The 22,352-nt window shown below is 47.5% G+C and overlaps 1 protein-coding gene across 6 annotated transcripts; it reads right to left on the bottom strand.

The window, feature by feature from the left end:
- Positions 1-1,807: 1,807 nt before the first annotated feature.
- Positions 1,808-21,386, bottom strand: LOC119177751 (uncharacterized). Of its 6 annotated transcripts, none has more exons than XM_075883592.1 (5): positions 21,197-21,386; positions 20,868-20,967; positions 5,920-5,987; positions 3,254-3,340; positions 1,808-1,972 (listed from the first exon to the last, which is right to left on the bottom strand). In XM_075883592.1, the coding sequence occupies exons 2-5, from the start codon at positions 20,885-20,887 to the stop codon at positions 1,836-1,838; spliced, it is 312 nt and encodes a 103-aa protein (XP_075739707.1). In that variant the 5' UTR covers positions 20,888-20,967; positions 21,197-21,386; the 3' UTR covers positions 1,808-1,835. The 6 variants fall into 6 exon arrangements, with proteins under 6 accessions (XP_075739707.1, XP_075739708.1, XP_075739712.1 ...); XM_075883593.1 differs by lacking the exon at positions 21,197-21,386 and adding an exon at positions 21,045-21,187; XM_075883597.1 differs by lacking the exons at positions 20,868-20,967; positions 21,197-21,386 and adding exons at positions 3,777-3,980; positions 20,711-20,859.
- Between the last annotated feature and the right edge of the window lie 966 nt (positions 21,387-22,352).

The raw sequence follows: 22,352 nt of genomic DNA on the forward strand, positions 1-22,352 counted from the left end.
AATCACTTGCTTGGCACAAAACAAGCATAACGATATTTCTGGAGCGCTAATTCAACAATAATCGTCGGCACATTATTTGTCTTTAGTGTCCCTTTGAGCGGCCTAGCGAGAACCCAGGTGGTCGAAATTTTCGGACTCCTCCACTACGGTTTCCATCATAGTCACGTCGTGATTTTGGGATGTTAAACTTCACATATCGAATGAAAGAGGCCTAACGAGAAGGCAAGTTCCATCGTAAGAACCGACATACTACCTCCACGATTCGGCTGCCTGTGCCATTGGACGCTCTATAACATTACCACCCTTCACGTGTGAGAATCCCTGTACCTCTCTCACTGTGTTGCAGGGTGGCGGCGCACACATGCTTAGCGGAAACAAATATTTTTTTTCCCACTCGGAAACACGTCGTCTCCTTCCCGACAAGAAATAAAATTATATTCGCGTGTCCGGCACATTAATACGATGTAACGCACACATCTTGAAACTGTTTCGCTACAAATGTGCCAATACCTTTTCCAAATGCATCTTAATAGTGAAATACAAGTATTCATAGCAATATTTATAGTACTATTGTATTACAGCGCCACTTTGTGGGAAGGAAATGCAGCAAAGGCTGTTAATGATCGTTACTGCGTGCCATAAAACTGCTTCAGTACACCGTTATTCTTTTGGAATATAAGATTTGGATTACCGGAAGCTGTAGCAAGTGGGCAGGGTTCATTGAGGCAGGAACTCTGGCGGGTGCACGCTAATGTAACAAAACACGCGCAGTAGAAATAGCAAACAGGATATATGCTATAGGTTGCAGTATCTCCGTGGTATACGCGCTAATACAATCAGGTCTGTAAAAAGTCATCAGAATTGTTGTCTGCTCGGAGACACTATGAAAAATTTGCTTTGTTGTGTGATTTCTGTTCTAAGAGGTCTCAGTACTACTTTGCAGTGAGCACACGTTGGCTGCTTCGATACAGATATGAACGAATTAGTTTGACCTCTTCAGCTTCATTAGAGTGTCTGTGAAGTTCAAACATGTTTTTTGGCATGGATTACACAGTGTGTAGGCGTTCGGCGATCAAAATATTTAAAATTCACACATTGTGGTGTCTCGTAGTTTGGATACGTAAAAAGGGAGCTCGTGTTCACGAGCACCTCTCCAGGAGACGCCAAAAGGTATAGAATGCGGGCGCACACTGTCCCAGTAAACGAAGAAAGACGGCTGTTCTTGTTTCAGCGGAATCAGTTAAGCGTAGCTTAAGTGCGTGTTCGTTGACTTCCTTAAATTTGTTCCCATATCCGGAAACCTGCCACTTTTTTATGGGAATAGGTATGTCCGCGTAAGCCTTAGTTCGTATAGCAGCGCGATGTGCAGCTATCGCATTCATTGCTTCGGCCTTGACCTGGAACTGTCACATACTTTCTTATCGCACGTCTCTCCTCTTTTTCAAATCATTGCGATCTTTTCAATTGTTAAATAAACTATTTCGTGTTGCAGCCATTCAGTCAGTATCTGCTGCGTCTACAGAGCTTCTCCACCTCTTTGCGGTTACTGAGAAAGACTTGCTGTTGGGCTAACCAAATAGTTCTGTGCGGGATTCATAAAGCTATGACCACGTACCACAATATCGGCAAAAAAAAAATAATAAGGGGTCGCAAAAGCCGAGTCACCTTGCACCTTTATTTTTACTTTTTCAGCCATTTTGCGCTCACTATATAGTCCTAAAGACAGTGCACATTCATATGGGTTACGTCTGGGCATTGCTCCAGAAAAACATCGACGGTAGAAACCGACGGAAAGAAGGCAACAATCTTAGTTGCGGCAAGTATGGCAGATTTATTTAGTTAAAATTTTCGAAGGCACCACAGGACTCTTTGTCATAAGCCAGCTTTGCATCGTCGCAGTTGTCTTCGTATTGATCTTGGCAATCTTGTGGGATGTCGTTGACGACATTCCAGGTGACCCACAGGACGCATTCTGCGCCAGGAGAGATGTTGTCAGTGCACGTGAAAAAACAAAGGAGCGAGAAGAGCCTTAGCTCAGTTACAACAAATCTGACACTTCAAAACCATGAGTTTTGTACAACACTTTGTATGGTCAATTTAAATGCATAACACAGCTAACACTTGCCTCTACCCCCGAAACCGTATACTTCCTACTTTCAAAAAAAAAACACGCTTTGCGCAGAGCTTGCACCACGGCTGTCTTTGCTCGTTTGCGTCGGCTTTCCGAGAAGTGACCTGCTTTTATGTGCCCGAAAAATTGTTTACCTCTTTTCAAATAAAGTTTGAACTTCATTGTAACGTGTTATAGTATATTCAGGTTGGAAATACGTCTTCATTTATTTCAACGATTCCGTAATTCTGCTGTGCTATTACCGCGGAAGACCGCAATATCGGAATGAAACATGTCATGCTAATTCGGAAGTCCTTCCGGGGGAGTCAGGATGTCCAAAGTAAATTCATGGGACAAAAGGTTTACTAACAGATATCAAAGCACTGCTAATCTTGATATTTGCTGCATTCTTAGATGAAGATGTCCCGGAGAACTCGTGCGTTAGATGTGTTGGATGAGAATGTGAATTTCGAATAATTTTACAACTACGTTCCTATTCATAAAGACTCCCCACTGAATGGGCACCCGGGTTTGGTCAAGTAGCATTTATTATTTGTCTTCCCTTCTTGCTGCACTTATCAACTATGAGGCAAAGAAGTACTTCCCTTCTGACTCTACATGGTGAGATGGCTGTCGGGTGCGACTGCCACGTATTAACTGATATATATACACCTGCAAAGTTTGCATAGTTAAATTAGTCTACATAAAAACATCATTTTGTTCTGCTAAGACACTCTGACTGGCATTCTGGAGATAAAAAAGGTTAATTGAGTACAACCAGAAAAAGGGTATAAGGAAGAGAGGTGCATGCAGGCCCCAATTCGTCATTGTGCATGTATTTCAAGTTTTTAAATCGTCTGTGGATAGACAAGTTATCCATCAGCTCTATCCAGAAACTTCATTCAGGGAATACCGGGAGAGCTATTGAAACAATTTTTATCTTAAAATGTTGCTGAGTGCAAGAACGTGGTTCTCAGTAGTGATAATCGAGTCACTGCATTAAACTTGCATTACCTTTACACTCAGGGGTTTTTCTGTTAAACGGTGTTATTTTAATGATTCCTAAATGAAGCTTTGTTACTATTAATTGGTGGAAACGTGGACGTAAGCTGTTCGTTCTTTAAAGGCCTCGCTCTTTTTTACCTTCACTGTCATGGTAAGGCATTTCCATGACGACGCAGCTCTTGTAGTCTGTGTAGTCGTAAGTGCCCTCTTGAACAGGTTCATCGGCTGAAAAGTAAGAGAAAAAGTTTCTACTAAATCTGGCAGGAGAAATATTGATGACAGCTTGAATATGCGTTGACGAAAGCAGCAGTTGGCGTGTACATCACGAAACTTTTTTTGCTTGGGCTTAACCGTGCCCGGAGAGTGGAAGGTTCGAGTCGTAAGCACTTCAAGCTGTACATTGATAGCGGCGAGAACAGTGCCGGCCACCTTGTGCTCTGATCTGCTACTACGAGCATCGGCATTTACACACTAAGCATCGAATATTGGAGCCTTATATACCGCTGGTACTCTCGTAAGCACTCGAATAAACACTACTACTCTCGTCCAGCGCGTACACTTAATAGCATTATTTTTAAAATGTCCAAGCTCCTCAAACATAGTGGGACCATTAGTACCTATAGCATTCCCGACAGTCTTTGCAGATGAAACCTAAACTCACCTGCCATGCCAGCAAGAAGAACGGAAGCTTTTATATGTCTTTCGTGAGGAGCCTGAAGTCACTTCTATTATTGAACGTACTCTCTTGAAGAAGTTCCATTTGTGCCGACGTCTCCTCCCACAATACGCTTGGACCGTTGCTCTCTCTTTATTAAAGCTTCCTTCCTCAACAAGCCATGGAGGTCATGCTTCCTGTGACCAGGCGCTGTGAGAGAGTGCTAGAAAATGTATCACTTAGTTGCCTAATATATCATAACCACGTGATTGAACACAACCGCAAGAGCTGCTTATGTAACAAAGGAACGCCGCGGGAGGTACTGGCTGCTGTACCGATAACTAAAAGAGAACTGGTGAGGGACGGGCCATACGTTCGAGGCTCACGTTTGAGGCGTTGAATTGTATAATGCCTTGCTTCCGACATCCGTATCCAGTTTATTAAAGGCCCATGCATTAAAGCGGAAATAATGCCCTGAACGTTCCATGAAGTTCTCTGTATTTGGTGTTTATGTCACTCAATAATCACCACCTTGCGCCAAAAGCTCAATAGATGATTCAGGAGACACCATACTGCTACCAACTTTGCCCGGCTTATGAATTTGTTTTAGTGGGTGTATTTTACTGAGACATTGAAAAATTCTCCACTTTACCGTAAAGACGAAGCAATGAACGCGATAGCAACAAACTGACGAGCAGAATGGAAAGCAGATCGAAACGTGCCCTGCGTTTCTGACGCACAAATAGCGCACGAAACGTACTCACAGGTACGTATGCACGCGAATAAGCGTATCATGAGTTACTTTGCTTTGTGTTAAAAACGCACGCTTTTCGCAAATGGAGACTGCAATGATTGCAGTGACCTTTTTGCACCCGATAATTACAGCAGATTCGTTCCTGGTACATGCAGAGTCCAACGAAGACGTACGATCCTCCCCTCCTCGCCACCACGATATAAGAACGCGCGAGGGAGCGTCGGTTTCCTTCTCTAAGCCATGCAATGTACGCGTAGAAGATTGAAGTGGGCGCCACTACGCAATGTGGCGACGCACACTCATTGCGCCATCGGGCTGGTAATGCTGAAAACGTAATTATCCCCGAGATGCTCGTGAGCAGCGGCAAGTGGTATATATATATATAAAACAATGGCACCGTATCTACATGTTTCACTGCAAATGTCGTCGAAAGACAATAGTCTTGCGTGGGGAGAGAGTGAACAAAACGTTTATTTACTGTTCTGGGTGACGAAATCGGTGAATTGTATTCTGAAAGTGCTGTGTTAGAGACTCTCTCGATCCGTGCAGCGAAGGCAAACGAGCGCATCGAGGCACGTTAGGCACAAGCGTCATCTGACAGTTATCTTCCAAAACGAAGGAAAGTGTGAGCGCCCGCGGAGAAAGATGCGCGCCTGTCTCGGAGGCGATAAGGAGTAGAACGCGAAGCGACGGGCAGGTGCCACCACCCTGTCGTCTTAGCAAAGCGTTGGAAACGCTTGCCTATTTGAGCATCGCGTTGCATTGTCAGCGCAGCGTGCTAAATGCTACGGTCCTTAGAATTACTTGTGTGTGCCTTCTCCAGTATAAAGGCACACATACAAAACATCGACGTGTTGTTATGGTACCTCATATATGCGCAGTAAGTGTTTTAATTTAACATCCCACATGTATGAACGCTGAAACTTGAGCAATATTGGTGGACGCTGCGGATGGGATTGACCGTTAAAGGGACCGTTTGGTGCCTTTAAGCGGATCCAAGATTGATGCCATAGACAAACAGACAAATGTACAGACAGGAACATACAGGATGGACATACAGGCAGAAAGACCGACCATAATTTTGGCGTCGCAGGTCCCCAAGAAAGATATCGTCTTTAATAGCTTCCCGTATTGGTGGTGAAGGACGTGCTCTGGGGTGGCTGAGTGGTTAAAGCCTCGCTTTGACGACGCAGAGGTCTCACGTTCGATTCCGCACGTCGGAGTGAATTTTCTGGGTTTTTTTTTTCTTTCTTGCATTTTCATATATACAGATACGGTTTTATATACGGTAAGTGACTTCGACACCAAAGCCGGCGGCAAAATCTAGCTCAGAGTGTCCTTCTCATTGCTATCACAATAAAATTGATCCTTTGAAGTGAGTGAACAAGTACTTACTGTCTTGATTTTTGACAAGAAACTGGTTAGGTTTACGTCCTGGACGAACTTCATACGAGATGTTTTGACTGAAATTCGAATAAAACATTCATAATAAGTATAATGACGTGCCTTATTGTTTTATAGGCTACCTTAGATCATTTAGTGCAGTCCTATATGACAAAATAGTTCTTAAACTTGAAAATACGACCCGCCGTGGTGGTCTAGTGGTTGACGCACTCGGTTGCTGATCCGCAGATTGTGGTATCGAATCCGGGCCGGGGCGGCTGTATTTTCGAGGGAGGCAAAAGTGATCTAGGCCTGTGAGCTGATATTTGGATGCGCGTTAAAGAACTCCAGGTTGCCTAAATTCACAGAGCCCTCCACTACAGCGTCCCTCATAATCATATCGTGGTTTTGGGACGTTTATCTCCAGTGATTATTATTATAACTAGAAATACAGTAAAGTTTGTGATATCCACTTTTTGTATATCTCTATGGTATTCTGGCCTGAAAGAATTCATGGAGATGCCTGGTTAAAAAACAGTCTGCCCTCCAGCCGCAGGGCAGAATCCTCAGCTATCTTCCTATTTTAGTATATATAAAAAATATCTATTCTTTTCTTGGGCTCCTAACAACTGGTTTTTACTGAAGGTCGGTATCAAGACCCACCAACACTTGTTTCCAGAGTCCTCTATTTGTACCGCGATAGCCCGGAATCTAGAGGACACGATGGATTTTGGCACACCTACAATAAATTGGTCAAGAGATTTACATGGCCTCACATGAAGAAAGACATCAGTCAGTACGTTCGTTCCTGCCATGTGTGTCAAGTACACAAAGATAAAAAGCCTACGGGTGCTTTTTACTACCTCGCCACTCGAACGTACCTTTAGAAGTAGTTCATCTGAATTTCGCCGAACTAAATGAGAAATGGGAACGAGTAAAGAAAACGAAAGCTTTTCTTTTGGCCATAGATGAATGCACGAGGATGGTTGCCACACCGGCAGGAAATAAGATGCAAATAGCGTCATAACCCTCCTCGAAAGAGACATGTTTAAGACAACGTGGTCAATCGTATGCGATAACAGGCCTGCGTTCAAGAGCGAAAAGTTGGCAAGATGGGTTCGGGATCACAATATATCGATCGATTTCTGTTTCCATACTATTTCGCAGCGAGTGGGCTGGCAGAACGTGCCATACGGGCCCTGAAACAGTACATCAAGATGTACAATAGTTTTCCTGGAGGATGGAAATGTTCTTTAAATGCCGCCGTGAAACATCATAATCGATCCTATACAAGTAGCTTGGCGTGCAGTCCACAATACGCTTTTTCAGGAGAAACCCCTATTCTGCAGGCAGACCGTGAGTTGGGACTCCTAGAAAACGTCAAGATCGTCAAGGAGAAGCAAGAAAAATTACAGGAGGAGAGACACTGAAAACGAATGAAAAAGAATTTCGACCAGAGGCATCGAGCAGACATGTCAGATATTCTGGTCACTGACCTCGTACTAGTGAGAAAAGGAATCAAAGTTGAAAGCACCAATTTTACGGTCTCTACTATGTGACCAAGTGAGCCCAAAGAACCTAATTTTGAAAACTGTCTGGTACACTGGTGAACGTGGATCAGTTGGATGTGCTTCAATTGGAAATGTCTTCAAATATTTCCCCAGGAGAGTATAAAATAAAGAAACCGGGAAAGATGAAAGCTTTATGAGCCTTGGGACAGGAGAAGAAGCACGAGAGCCGGGGGTCAGGAAAGAAGAGAAGGATGAAGTTAATGAAGTTAGGGATAAAGCCAAGGTGGACGCTAGTTCCATACTGAGGCTATAATGCTTTTCCGTTCTTTAAGTAGGAACACTACATTATATATATATATATATATATATATATATATATATATATATATATATATATATATATATATATATATATATATATATATATATATATATATATATATATACATATATATATATATATATATATATATATATAAATTTTAAGAATTCATTGGACGTCATCTTTATCTGTCAATAACCATCATCAGTCTTCGCTCCGTTCCTCTTCATCATCGGCGCCATCTTGCTGTTGCTTGAATGAAGCGTCAGCTGAACCGTTGTATTTCAAGTTATGGAAGGTGCTTCCCGATCTCTTCGACCTCTCTCAATCCAAAGCCAACTCCTGCAGCTCCGTTCGGGACGTCGCTTACGCCAGCAGAGCACCATGGCACAAGAGCAAGCTCAACCGAACCACCCGCTGGCGCAACCACCAGCCGCCAACCCTAGCCCGGTCAACAACCCCCCTAGGGAGCCTCCAATCTTCTCCGGTCTGCCTGGTGAAGATGTCGAAGACTGGCTCGACAACTGTGACCTTGTAGGTGTCTACAACAACTGGAACGAGGCATCAAAATTAGCTCGCGTCCAGTTTTACGTCTCTCAGGTTGCCAAGACAGGGTTCCTGAATCATGAGAGCAACTTCCGCGATTGGTCTTCCTTAAAAGACCAGCTCCGACGAATTTTCGGCACACCAACCGTCCGTTCAGAGGTTGCTCGCAAGAAACTGCCAGAACGCGTTAAACATTGCGGTAAGTCCTACACTTCCTGTATTGAGGATGTGCTTGCACTTTGCCACCGTATCGACGACACCATGCCAGAAGGTGACCGTGTCCGCCACCTTCTGAAGGGTATCGGACCTATCGCTTTCAACGCCCTCGTCGCGCACAACCCTTCGACGGTTTCCGACGTCGTCTCTGTATGCCAGCGACTTGATACCTTGCAGTCAATCCACCTGCAACCGGACTTCTCTGAGAACCCCCTGGCAAACAGTATGGAGCTCTGATCCATCATTCGAGCCATAGTTCGTGAGGAATTTCAAGCCTACAGTTTACCTCCTTCTAACAACGTTCCCGCTCAACCCGCCTCTAGCGATCTGCGTGTCATTATTAGGGTAAAAATGTCAGCGTTTGAAAGCACCCACCGTGCTCCACCATGCCCCTAACCCGTTTCGTATGCACAGATCGCTTCAATGCAACCCTCGCCGTCTCAAGTACAACCAGCTGTGCCTGATCATGAACATCTCGCACCTCTAGTTTCCCGTCCATCAAACCCAACCAACCATTCTTCCTGGCGGGCCCCACGGCCTATTTGCTACTGCTGTGGAATTCGAGGACAAATTTCCCGGGTATGTCGACGTCGGCAGCAAGATGAACGTCGTGGTTATGCCGCTTTTGAACGAGACGACACATGTGCTCGAGGTTACTACCGTTATGCCGACAGTCGTTCCAACCACCGATCACCGTCTCCTGTGCGCATTTCCAACACGATCAACAATACACGTGCATCCAGACCACGCTCCACTTCACCACTCCGACGCTCTGTTTCACCACTTCGCCCTGTTTCTCAACTGGCTGCCCAGCGATCGGAAAACTAAACAGTGCAGTTTTTGGAGGGAAAACTGCATCGCGGCGAAATGACCCAAGTCCTCCTAAACGACCGTCAAACACGTTATTGGTAACTGTGCAAGGTGTGTGCGTGTTGGCTTTGGTGGACACGGGAGCAACTATTTCAGTTATGCGTGCCGACCTGTGTTCTCGATTGCGGAAAGTGAAGACACCCTACCTTGGATCATCTTTGATTGGGGCCAATGGAGCAATAATTACACCATCGGCCCAATGTACAGCACGTGTCTTCATTGATGGTATTCGTCATCACATCACCTTCGTCGTCTTATTTTATGTGCTCATGAACTAATTTTAGGTTGGGACTTTCTCTCATCAGCATCTGCATTAATTTTTTGCCTTCAACGTGTAGTCGAAATGACCAAGACCGATCACTGCAGCGAACGCGTCGACGAAAAACCATTGCGTTTCTTCACAGCTTCCGAATCCATACTGCTCCCGGGTCAGGAGCAACTCTTCACCATCACTTCTTCGAGAATTGCGAATGGTGACGTCCTTATCACCCTTTCCAGCATCTGTCTAGATCGTGGCGTTGTAGTCCCCTCCAGCCCGGTGCTGTTCAAAGACAGTGCTGCGATAATCCTTGGCCTGAACCCTACCCCAGAGCCTGGCCTCCTACCCCAAGGTTCTGCAGTGTCATGTTATGTGGATGCCCAACCGGTATCTTTGGTCTCTCTTGACGCCTTGACAGCTCAGCCACAACAGGCCCAGTCTGTTACTTCCTCCTCCTTTGCTCCCGGGAAAAATCCTGACCTTTCTGCTTCTCAACGTGAGGCGTTGCAAAATTTGCTAACGAAACACCAGGCGTCTTTCGACGCCAATGCTTCGGCACTAGGACAGACCACAGTTGCGCATCATCGCATCGACACTGACGGTCAGACTGTTGTACGCCGTCGTCCCTACCGAATCTTCTCAGCCGAGCGCAAAATCATCGAGAAGAATGTGACCGATATGCTAAAAAGAAACATCATACGACCCTCTACCAGTTCTTAGTCATCACCCGTTGTGCTGGTACAAAGGAAGGATGGATCAGTACGATTTTGTGTTGAGATTACCGCGCGCTCAACAAGATTACCCGAAAGGATGTATATCGGATACCCCGTATAGATGATGCACTTGACTCATTGCAAGGCGCCCAATACTTCTCCACCCTTGACCTTCAGTGCGGGTATTGGCAAATACCAATGGACGAAGCAGACAAAGAAAAGACCGCCTTTTCTACGCTGGACGGTCTTTGCGAGTTTAACGTAATGCCATTCGGCCTATGTAATGCTCCCGCGACATTTGAAAGGATGATTGACATTGTTCTACCTGGCCTCAAGTGGAAAACTTGTCTATGTTACCTCGATAATATCGTCGTGTTTTCTTCCACTTTTGCTGATCACCTGCAACGCCTGGATGAAGTGCTCACATGTCTCTCTAATGCTAGACTTCAACTAAACACAAAGAAGTGCCATTTTGGCAACACAGCTATAAAAGTTCTAAGACATCTCGTTAGTAAAGATGGCATCCAGCCCGATCCTCACAAAATTTCCGCAGTCTTCAACTTTCCGCGACCCTTTCGCTCCAAAGAACTACTCAGTTTCCTTGGACTCGCATCGTACTTTCGCCGCTTCATTCGCAACTTTGCCACTATTGCCGCTCCTCTCCACAAGCTCCTTGCCAGTACCGGTTTCTTCGATTTGAATGATCAATGCGAAGCCTCATTTCAAAAACTCACGCAGGCACTGACATCCCCACCAGTGCTTGGTTATTTCGATGACAGGGCACCTACGATATTACACACTGACGCTAGTGGACAAGGAATCGGCGCCGTACTCCTCCAGCGCGACCTTGGCTTTCGCAATAAAGTTGTCGCGTATGCAAGCCGCACTCTGACCTCTGCAGAGAAGAGGTACTCGATAACCGAACAAGAGTGCTTGGCTGTTGTCTGGTTCATCCAAAACTTTCGTCCATACCTACATGGTCGACATTTTACTGTTGTGACAGACCACCATGCTCTTTGCTGGTTGTCCACAATCAAAAACTTGGCCGCTGGATTCTTCGATTAAGACCAATGACTTTGACGTCATCTACAAGACTGGAAGACAACATCAAGATGCCTACGCTTTGTCACGATGCCCTTTGCCGCAGTTTTCGGTGCACGTCACATCCCCTTGTCAAATTGGCTATACGGAGGACGCCTCGTCGATATCAGCTATTTCTTTCCTACCTTCATCCACCCGTCCGTCAGTACTTACTACTCACGAGCGAGCCGATTCTTACTGCACTGACATCATCGGTCGGCTCACCGGCGCTTCGTTTTCCCCTAATGCCAGGCTCCGGAAACAACTCCGACTATTCAAGTTTGAGGACGATGTGCTATATCGATACATTTTCCACCCGGAAGGCCACCGATGGGTTGCCGTCGCACCACGCGCACTACGCACTGAAGTTGTGCGCGCTTCTCACGACGACCCGACGTCAGGACACTTGGGTTACTACAAAGCATACGAGCGCATCCGCAGTCGATTCTTCTGGCCAGGTCTTTCCACGACGGTAGCTAAATATATTGCCTCGTGCGCACTTTGCCAACACCGCAAGCGGCCCACAACTGCTCCAGTCGGGACCCTACAGCCACTTCCTTGTCCATCAGAGCCATTCTCTGTCATCGGAATTGACCTCTTCGGGCCCCTTCCAACTACATTAGATGGCAAGAGATGGATCGTCACCGCCGTTGATCACTTGACCCGATACGCTGAGACATCATCGATCACTTCAGGAACTGCTTCGGAAGTAGCAACTTTCTTCTTGAATGCTATTTACCTACGTCACCGAGCCCCTCGTGTTCTTTTGAGCACCGGGGCAAGGCGTTTCTTTCAAGCACGCTCAGTGAAGTTCTTCAAGCATCAAAAACAGCTCATAAAACAACATCTAACTATCACCCGCAAACCAATGGCTTAACGGAAAGATTTCATAGCACGCTGTGTGACACGCTGTCCATGTATATCCGACCAGATCATCGCAATTGGGATGCCATACTTCCCTTTGTCACGTATGCATATAATACGTCAGTTCAACTAACCACAGGCTATTCTCCATTTTTCCTAGTATACGGACGCCAACCGACATCACCCCTCGACGTTTCATTCTTTTCTGTCTCCGTCAACTCTTCACCATTCGTTTGCGACCAGTTTTTGTCCCGTGTTGCTCGATGCCGTCGTCTTGCCCGTGTAAACACCGAAGCTAGCCAAGAAGATCGCAAACATCGTTACGATGCCACTCACCGCGTCGTTCTCTACCGCCCTGGCGACGATGTACTTCTGTGGACTCCTGCGCGAACGCCTGGCTTACGCGAGAAACTTGAGTCACGCTATCTTGGACCCTACAAAGTTTTAGAACAGACCTCACCGATGAACTACCATGTCACACCTGTTCATGTTCCCACTGACCAACGCTGCTGCCGGACAGAGATTGTGCACGTTTCGCGTCTCAAGCCCTATCGTTTGCGTTCCCCAGTGTAATCCGTGGCCAGGCTGGCCGCTTCCGTCGACGGGAGAAATTAAAGTAAGAATTCATTGGACGTTATCTTCCTCATCTGTCAATAACCATCATCAGTCTTCGCTCCGTTCCTCTTCATCATCGGTGTCATCTTGCTGTTGCTTGAATAAGGCGTCAGCTGAACCGTTGTATTTCAATATATATATATATATATATATATATATATATATATATATATATATATATATATATATATATATATTGCAAGCACATTTATCGTACTTCATCATTCCCACTTCTACATAACCATCATCATCGTGATTGGGCTTTTCGGAGCTAACACGAGGAAGATCCATACCTGACAGCCTTCAGTTGTCGAACTAATTTTTTTTTATTATCGCGCTGCACCCGCCACGCGGCACTATGCCAACTTCGTCCTCCTTGACGAGCGCCGCATTCTGGGGTGCGACAGCCGCCCCCTCCCCCGTAGAGCGAGAGTCATAGGAGTCACCAGAGGAGTCGCCCAGTGGACAAGCTTGGATGTGGGCATCCTAACGGAAGATTGAAATCCCGTGGCCGCGAGAGCGGCGATATACGCAGGTTTCAGTCGATCAGCAGCCACGACGTCTGCACGGCCATTGGTGTCCAGCGTGAACGTCTTAGGTGTACGATGAAGTACGCGGAATGTGCCATCATAGGCCGGTGTGAGTGGTGACCGTATTTTGTCACGCCGAATGAAGACGTGACTGCAGTCATGCAAATCGTGGCTGACGAAGACAGAATGAGGGGGTCGGTCGGCAGGGATTATAGGAGCAAGGTCTTGAAACGTGGCGAACAGCTCTCTAATGTACGTGGAGGCATTGTGAGTGGAAGGTGGCCATAATGGCTCGAATAATTCTCCTGGAAGATGCAGGGAAACGCCATCGACTACTAGTTCAGCTGATCAGCAGCCGAGATCCACTTTCAATGCTCATCGGATGCCCAGAAGTAAGAGGGGGGGGGGGGTCGAGCCAACGTTCCCTTGGCTGTTGAGCAGTGAGGGCAGCTTTCAGTTGTCGATGAAGCCCTTCCACAATACCATTGGCGGAAGGATGATAGGCAGTTGTGTGGATGTGTCAAATTCCCAGGATATTGGCAAGTGCGGTGAAAAGGGTCGATTGAAATTGACGACCGCGATCAGTGGTGACGACAGAAGGGCCTCCAAAGCGCGAAACCCGGCCATTTGTGAAAGCCTTGGCAACTGTTGGTGCTCTAACGTCGGAAATTGGAAACGCTTCCGGTCACCTGGTGAAGCGATCCTCACATGTCAGCAGGTAACAGGCTCCTTGCAATGACGGAAGAGGGCCGACGATGTCGAGATGGACGTGGGAAGAAAACCTTGCTTCTGGAGGCCGAAAGAGGGATGTTACCGTGACTGTGTGATGGTGAACTTCGACCCGCTGACACTCAAAGCAGGTTTGCGCCCATCGTTGGCCATCAGCATTGATGCTTGGCCAAAGGAAACGAGATGTGACTAGCTTCTGGGTCGCACGAATACCAGGATGACTCAAGTTGTGCAATTGATCGAAAATTGCACGCCTAAAAGCTGAAGGCACGAAGGGTTGATGGACACCATTAGACATTTCGCACGTTATTATTAATGATGTAGAAAATGGAAGCGGGTACTCAGTGAACGATAGAGACGTGGACGAAAAGCAAAGACGATGCAGCTCATGATCGTTCCTTTGGGCAGTTGCTAGCTCTTCCTAGTGGTGGCTGGGACGACAAGGCATCGATGCGGGATAGTGAATCAGAAGCAGCATTTTCCTGCCCATATACGTGTCTGAGATCCACAATGAACTTGGAAATAAAGCACAGTTGACAGACCTCCCGTGCAGTATAACTGCTGTAATTTCGATGGAAGGCAAACGTCCGGTGCTTGTGGTCTGTAACGACGTAAAAGTCCCGGCCCTCCAATAAATGACGAAAATGTTTGATGGCGATGTATACCGCGAGGAGTTTTCAGGCAAATGTACTGTATTTCGCCTCAGAAGGCTTCAGTTTTTGCGAGAAAAAACCAAGGGGCTGCACACCGGATATGTACATGCTGCTCAAGAACGGCGCCAACTGCCACACATGATTCATTGGTGATGAATTGGGGCATCAGGAACGGGATGTATGAGCATGGTGGCGTCTGCCAGAGCCTTCTTGGCAGTGTCGAAGGCAGATGCAGTGTCCTCGGTCCACTCCAGTGGCGCAGCCGGGTCTTTCTTTTTAGCCAATAGGTCAGTCAAGGGCTTTAGGAATGTTGCAAATTTTGGAAGAAAGCGGCGATGGAAGTTTAGTAAGCCCGAAAATTCTCGGAGTCTTTTTAGTGGAGTCGGAGGTGGAAAGTCTTGAATAGCCTTCACTTTGCTGGCCAGTGGTCGCATAACCTTTGGAGTAACAAGGTGGCCTAGGAGCTCTAGTGTAGCGACGCCGAAGAGGCATTTATTGGGATTAATTGCGAGGCCGTGATCATCCAGGCAGTGGAACATGATGCGCAGGTGGGCTTCATGCTCAGGGCCAAATGAGCTTGCTACAAGGAGGTCATCAAGGTAGGCAAATACGAAATCGAGACCTCGCGTGACTTCGTTGATAGTGCGCTGAAAGGTCTGTGCTGAGTTGAGCAATCCAAAAGGCATCCTCACATATTCAAACAGACCGAATGGGGTGGTGATGGCCGTCTTCGGACTGTCAGCGGGTTCTAAAAGAATCTGATGGTAAGCCTTCACTAAGTCAATCTTAGAGAAGATTGTGCACCCGGCTGAATTTGACGTGAAATCCTGTAAGTGAGAAAGTGCATAGTGGTCTGGTAACGTGTGGGCATTGAGAGCGCGGTAATCCTTACATGGTCTCCAGTCACCAGGATCTTTCTTCGGCACCATGTGGAATGACGGCGCCCAGTTGCTGGAGGAAGGCCGCACAATGCTGAGTTCCAGCATGTGCTCAAATTCACGGCGGGCGATGGCGAGGCGTTCTCCAGGTAGTCGACGGGGTCGTGTAAAAACGGAAGGTCCAGTGGTCACAATGTGGTGAGTGATGAAATGCGCCATCGGTGACTCTCTGGCGTGCGGCTTCGTGATGCTGGGAAAATCAGAGAGTATTTTTGCATACGGCGAAGCAGGTGTGAGAGCTCGCACTCCCGTTGGCGAGGAAGTACAGAGTACACTTTGATGGAGAGGTGGGTGTTGAGATCAATGAGGCGATGAGTAGGCATGTCCACAGCAAGATTGAAAAACTGAGGAAGTCAGCTCCAAGAACAGCTTGCGAGACATCAGCGAGGATGAAAATCCAGCGGAACGTACGGCATAGTCCAAGATAAAGTGTAAAAGAGCAATGGCCGTATGTGCGAATGGCAGAATTGTTGATCACTTGCAGTGGGCAGGTCTGTTTGTTGCGACGGCGATCTGCACACGTGGCCGGGATGATGCTAATCGGGGCTCCTGTTTCCACTAGGAAACAAGCGCCAGTGATCTTGCTAGAGACATAGAAAAGGCGGCATGATTTTCGACCAGTACCACTTGCCGCCGTTACTGGCCGGTCGTCGCATTCCCCCGACCAGGAACATGGGTGAGTGAACTTGCGAGCAGAGCCACCGAATTGGCGATGGTACCGGCCAACGGTTGAGAATGAGACGTCCCGCGGCGTGTCGGTTGGCTGAAATTCAGGAGAACGTGGGGGCGTCGGGGAGCGACCATGTGTTTAGAACCTGGGTTACGGTCGACGATGCGCAGGTACAAAGTCATCGAGGTGCCTGACAAGGGCGTCCAAACGGTTCTCGATGCTCGCGAGTGCCGGGTCTGCAGCGCCACGTGGCCGGTGGCGGTGTGGTAACGGCGTTGAGGATATATGTGCCCGCGAGTAGGCCGCCACTCGGTCAGCCATTTCAGCGAGTGTGTCTACTGGGACATCTGCGGCTACAAGTACCGGGACCATGCGCTAGAGGAACACTCACGTAACACCTTCTCCTCTTGGGGGGCGGAGGGGCCGCCAAGAAGCTGGCGCATGCGTCGCAGGAGCTGTGATGGGTGACGGTCACCGAGCTCTGTAGCCGTGATGAGCTGTTGGAGTCTGCTGTGTTCGGACTCAGACATGCGGGAAATGATAGCTGTCTTCAACGTGTCGTAGAGATGGCTCGGGTGTGGCGACGCTAAAATTTCAGCTAAGTCGTCGACTACATCCGGAGGTAAGCAGGACACCAGATGCCAGTACCTGGCTTGTCTGCTGGTGATTTGCCGTAGACGGAAGTGTGCCTTGACCTGCAGAAATCATGTGCAGAGGCTGTTAGGCCAAAATGGTGGCAGGTTGACATGGTGAATCGCAGTGACTGCAGCACTGCTAGGTCTGGCGTCTTCTTGGGCATCAAACCGGTAGGATTGGTGGAAGAGCAGGCGAGACCCATGTGGGGTGATCGGGGTTGTGTGTTCTTTGTTGGGTCACCATTAACTGCCGGAGCTCACACGAGAAAGATCCAGCCCTGACAGCGTTCAGTTTTTGAACTGATTTTTTTATTATAATTGCGCTGCATCCGCCGCGCGGCCCAATGCCAACTTCTTCTTTTTTGACGAGCGCCGAGTTCTGGGGCGTGACAGGCTCTTTCGTTGCTGTTCTGAGCCAAGGCAATCATCCCGGAATAAACGCTTCTGCTGGTTGTGCATAGTGAAGTCTTCCTGCATCACAGAGAGTGGTGAGGGTGCCGGAAAAAGATCCCAAGGCCCTCCTTCGTTCATGCCTCACCTGGAGCAACAATCCGGTTGCCGATTGCGCTCGGCCACCCCCACAGCTATGCCGACAACGGAACCAATACCTAGCCCTAACCCTTCCACACTAATGCCTACGGCCACCCTCCCTTCGTCCACTGTCACCAGCCTTAATCGCGAACCACCTATGTTCGCAGGCCTCCACGGTGATGACGTCGAGGACTGGCTCGACCTTTACAACCATGTGAGTTCAGCCAATTGGTGGACCGAAGCGGAGATATTGAGTTATCTCCCATTCTATCTCACCAGCGTAACCAAAACGTGGTATTTCAACGACGAAACTGAGTTTGTTGAATGGTCGACCTTTACCACGAAGCTTCGAAAGATCTTCAGATGCTCATCAGGTCGTTCCAAAACCACACAACAGAAGCTGGCAACGCAGGTTCAACATCCACACGAGACATACGCTTCGTATATCGAGGATGTTTTGGCTCTCTGTCACCGTGCGAAGAGCAATACGAGGGAAGCCGAGCGCGTTCGCCACATCCTCAAAGGAATCGGCACGATTGCATTCAACGCCTTGGCTGTAAACAGTCCCACTACAGTTTAAAGCATGAGCCAACACCTTGATCAGTTGCAGTCGCTCCGCCTTCAACGAGACAGCGATCCCCGCCTTATGCCTCCATCCACACGATCATCTGTGAAGAACTTCGAGACCTGGAATAGCTGCGGTTCACTGCCGTCTCAACTCCATCCGCACTGTTCGACTTGCGGAATCTTGTGAAGCAGGAGTTAGTGGCCAGGACAACACCGAGAGTGCTGGTCGCTCCATCAGCATGCTCGCTGCCCACATACGCTGATGTGGCCTCCGTGATGACTCCGACAGCTTCGGTTGATCAACCACTGATGCCCACATATGCATATATAGCAGCTATTCTGCATTCCGCGACCACATTCGGGCCTGCTGCAATTACTTGTGGCCATTCGGCTTCTGTGCGATGCGGCGTACCTGCTCCAACTTCTTATCCTCAGTTGCGTTCGTACTGTCCTGTTTGTTTTTACTGCGGTATCCGAGGCCACATATCACGTTACTGCTGTCGCCGCCAGCAGGATGAACGACGAGGCTACGCTGAGTTCGAGTGAGACCGCTATTGACAGCCGGAATATTATGTTCCAGAGTCCTACTCCTTCACGCAGTACAAGTCTCCGTTTCCTCCAGCGTCCCCACGTCAACATCAGGACTACCGCTCCTCCATACGATGCTCTCCATCACCCTACTGACGCTCGGCATCGCCGATTCGCTCCCTTTCCCGCACTGTTGATTAACAGTCACAAAACTAAGGGTAGCAGTTTTTGGAGGGAAAACTGCGTCCAGTCGATGATCAAAACTACCTCCTGGTTTGTCGGCTAACGTGTTGTTAGTGACTACTAAAGGTGTTCCTGGGCAAGCGTTCGTTGATTCCGGTGCCGCTATTTCTGTTACACGTAGTGTCTTGTGCTCGTTGCTGCGCAAAGTAGGAACACCATTTGTAGGACCTGTGTCGCGTGGCACAAATAACGCACTCATCGAACCTGATGGACAGTGTACGGCTGGCGTTTTCATCGACGGCTTACGTGCCCACATCGAAATGATTGCGCAACGCACGTACGTTCATGAACTTATCCTGGGTTGGGGCTTCCTGCATTCCGCCTCCGCTGTCATAACAAGTAAAGAACACTTCGTTCACATCGGGGATACATCGGAAGCATCTCTGTCAGATCCGCCTTCATTGGTATTCAACTGAAGACGCTGAAGTCACTGAAGGCGCTGAAGGCTGTGTTTTGCACCCTGATCGTGAACACGTGGTAGCTGTTGCATCTAGCCAAGTAGATGATGGTGACGCCCTAGTTGTCCCTGCTCCGCGCTGCACCCATTGTGGAATTCTCGACACCTCTTGTCTGCTCCGGTTGCCTCATGACCACGCTCTTCTGCCCATTTGCAACACAACTGCAGAATCAATTATGTTACCCAAGGGGATGTCTGTAGCGACGATGGACGCCTCTCCACTGACCTCCATCGCAGCACTTTGCCCGTCTCCATCGTCACTGCCCACGTCAGGTGCGAGTTCTTCCTCCTTCCCCGCACTAATCTAACACATCTGCCCTAATCTAACACTTCCACAGTCCACAGCGTTACTGGCGCTTTTAGCTAAGCATAAGGCCTGCTTCGACAGCTGTGTCGTCACACTTAGCCAGACTCCCGTGGTTGTACAGCACATTGAAACGAATGGTTCTGGTGTTATACGCCGTCGGCCCTACCGTGTCTCGCAATCAGAAACGAAACTCTTTGAAGAATAAGTTGACGATATGCTATCACGCAAGATATGCTATCACGCAACAGGAGATGGCATAGGGCTAATCTAGTCGGCCAGAGATGCGCTGTCCTCGTCGTAGGGGACCGGCGGTAGGAGGTGGCGTAGGACCAACCTAGTCGGCCAGAGCAGCGCTGTTGTTGGAAATCACGAGGGCACAACCGGTCAGCACGGAATCTAGCGAACCCCCGTGTTGTACTCCAACAAGAGTTCGGGACGAGTAACGGCAACAGAAACTACAGTGAATTCATGGTGTGCTCCACTTGAAAGGACGCGTTAACATCGGTCTAAGAGTACTACGCGGTAGAAAACATGGACGGGAAAAAGTCTGCACTTGTCCTTGTCTTTTTCTCATCCGTGTTTCCTACCGCGCAGTACTCTTAGATCATGTTTCACCAACTGGCCCAATCGTTCACTTTGGTTAACATCGGGCAAGGTACCTGTGATGAACGGAACTTTAAGTCGACCCATCCGCTGCTTCGCCTGCTACTCATAGTTATATTTAGTGGGATATTGCGTAGTTTTTTACCTACGTCATATATATTACACAATGTTAAATGGGTGCTGCTTAGCAGACAAGGTGCCGTTTTTGCGGTAGTTTATGCTTATTTATACAACATAGCTTAGAATCTCGTGAACTACCTTTAGACGACCTTATACGTCATTCGGAGCAGAAGGGCCAAGTATGATATAGTCACTAGCCGATATAAGATGATTTCCGATGTCATACCATCGTACTTACCCAAGCTTTTAATGCATTATTAAGCGAATCGAAGTTGCAAAATACAACAATCACTCACGCTTTGTGGCCATTTAAACCTTTAAGAAACCAGACGTAGGTAGCGGTTGACGAATGCTTGTCGTAGTATGTGCGTGCACCACTCAAACACGCTGTACCGTGTCCTTCTATCGCTCCTGTCCGGGTGTTTCGCGCTGTTAACCACGATGAATGCTCACCAACTAGCCCAGTTTTCCATCTTGCTCCACTCAAACAATCGAGATCCCCGTCCTTGTCTATATCAAAGATGGCGACGATGCTGTCAAAACTATCAAACACCTGAAAAGATACACCAAGGGGTTTTGTTAAGGGCAGGGTGTCAACCTTTCACCTTCATGACGAAAAGTAGAGATTACGTTATTTCATTTTGACAGTGAAAGCAGTTTAGAGGTCACAACAACAACACATTTTGGTGGTGTAGTGGTCCGCCACCGCGGCCGCTTTCCGTAACTGCCGTAGCGCACAATGAGATAAATATATCAAGGACCGAAAGGCAATCAAACTTAACCACTTTGCCAAAGCAGGCCCCAACCCTTTCGCAAAAAAGCGCTATACGGGGTTCATGTCGTGCAAGGAATCGTCTTAACAGATGCAACAAGACACGACATAAAAGAATAACACCGGGCGTCACACAATGTGAGTGGCCCAAATAAAGTAATCCTCCAATGGCTCACGACTTTTGTAATAGGTGCACTGGCGTAAGCGCTTGTGCACGTACACACGCGCTAACTTTCAAGAAAGAATTATCTGGACAGACGAGATGAATTGCAACGGCGTCACTGAAGCCGGCATGTTGTAATAAAAACACAGTGGGGTGCGATGTTTGTGAGGTCATGTTACTGTTATCAGTGGAGCAGGTGCTGTTTGTACGAGTGAACTCCCCCTAACTGTTGATGTTACAAAATTTCGTCCTCTGAAATAGCCCAGAGCAGTTGTTTTTCAGAATAATTAATTCGAGAGGAACGGACTCCATTGCAAACCTACGTATTGACTTGCATTTTTGGACGTGTTTTGCTTAAAAAGTAACTGCTCAATAAGTTGGGCCTTGTGAAAAAAAGATGACAACATATAACCTTCCTTTCGTAGGTCAATGTAGCTTTCTTTTCCCTGGTTCACTAAATATAAATATTAAATGACAAAGATAATTACCCTGCTGTTTCTGACTCACGTAAAAGAAGCGTTATGATATGCATGTATTTATTATTGAAAAGAGACAGGACTACACCATAAAAAGTATATGTGTATACACAGTATCAATTCAATACACCGTTTGCTTGTTTGTACGTTTGTTGTTGTTGTTGTTGTTGTCGTAGTTGTTGTTGTCGTCGTCGTCGTTGTTGTTGTTGTTGTTGTTGTTGTTGTTGTTGTTGTTGTTTTTGTTGTGCGCGTCCGTGAGAGAAACACAGTTATGATTCTTTAGAGTTTTTTTTTATTTCTCTGGGCAAAATTACAAAATTTATTGATCTTGGGTGCTAGGCACACATAACTTTCTTCAAGTCACATGGTTTTTTTAAGTTATCTGTTTCTTGGTTTACGCTGTCTTAACGTATAAGAAGCTGTATTTTATGTTATCGATTTCATTGTCAAGCTCTTCAAACTCGCTTCGTTATACATATCCTCCTCCACATCCTTCCCTTCACAGAGCAGATGCGGCCGCTTCGCAG

The sequence above is a fragment of the Rhipicephalus microplus genome, unplaced genomic scaffold (assembly GCF_043290135.1).
Source record: "Rhipicephalus microplus isolate Deutch F79 unplaced genomic scaffold, USDA_Rmic scaffold_18, whole genome shotgun sequence".
Lineage (NCBI taxonomy): Eukaryota > Metazoa > Arthropoda > Arachnida > Ixodida > Ixodidae > Rhipicephalus > Rhipicephalus microplus.

Coding starts and splice junctions, on each gene's coding strand:
- LOC119177751 (XM_075883592.1), bottom strand. CDS start 20,887: ATGGAAAACTGGGCTAGTTG. Junction 5,988..20,867: donor ATGGAAAACTGGGCTAGTTG/GTGAGCATTCAT, acceptor TTCGAATTTCAG/TCAAAACATCTCGTATGAAG. Junction 1,973..3,253: donor GCCTTACCATGACAGTGAAG/GTAAAAAAGAGC, acceptor CTCCTGGCGCAG/AATGCGTCCTGTGGGTCACC.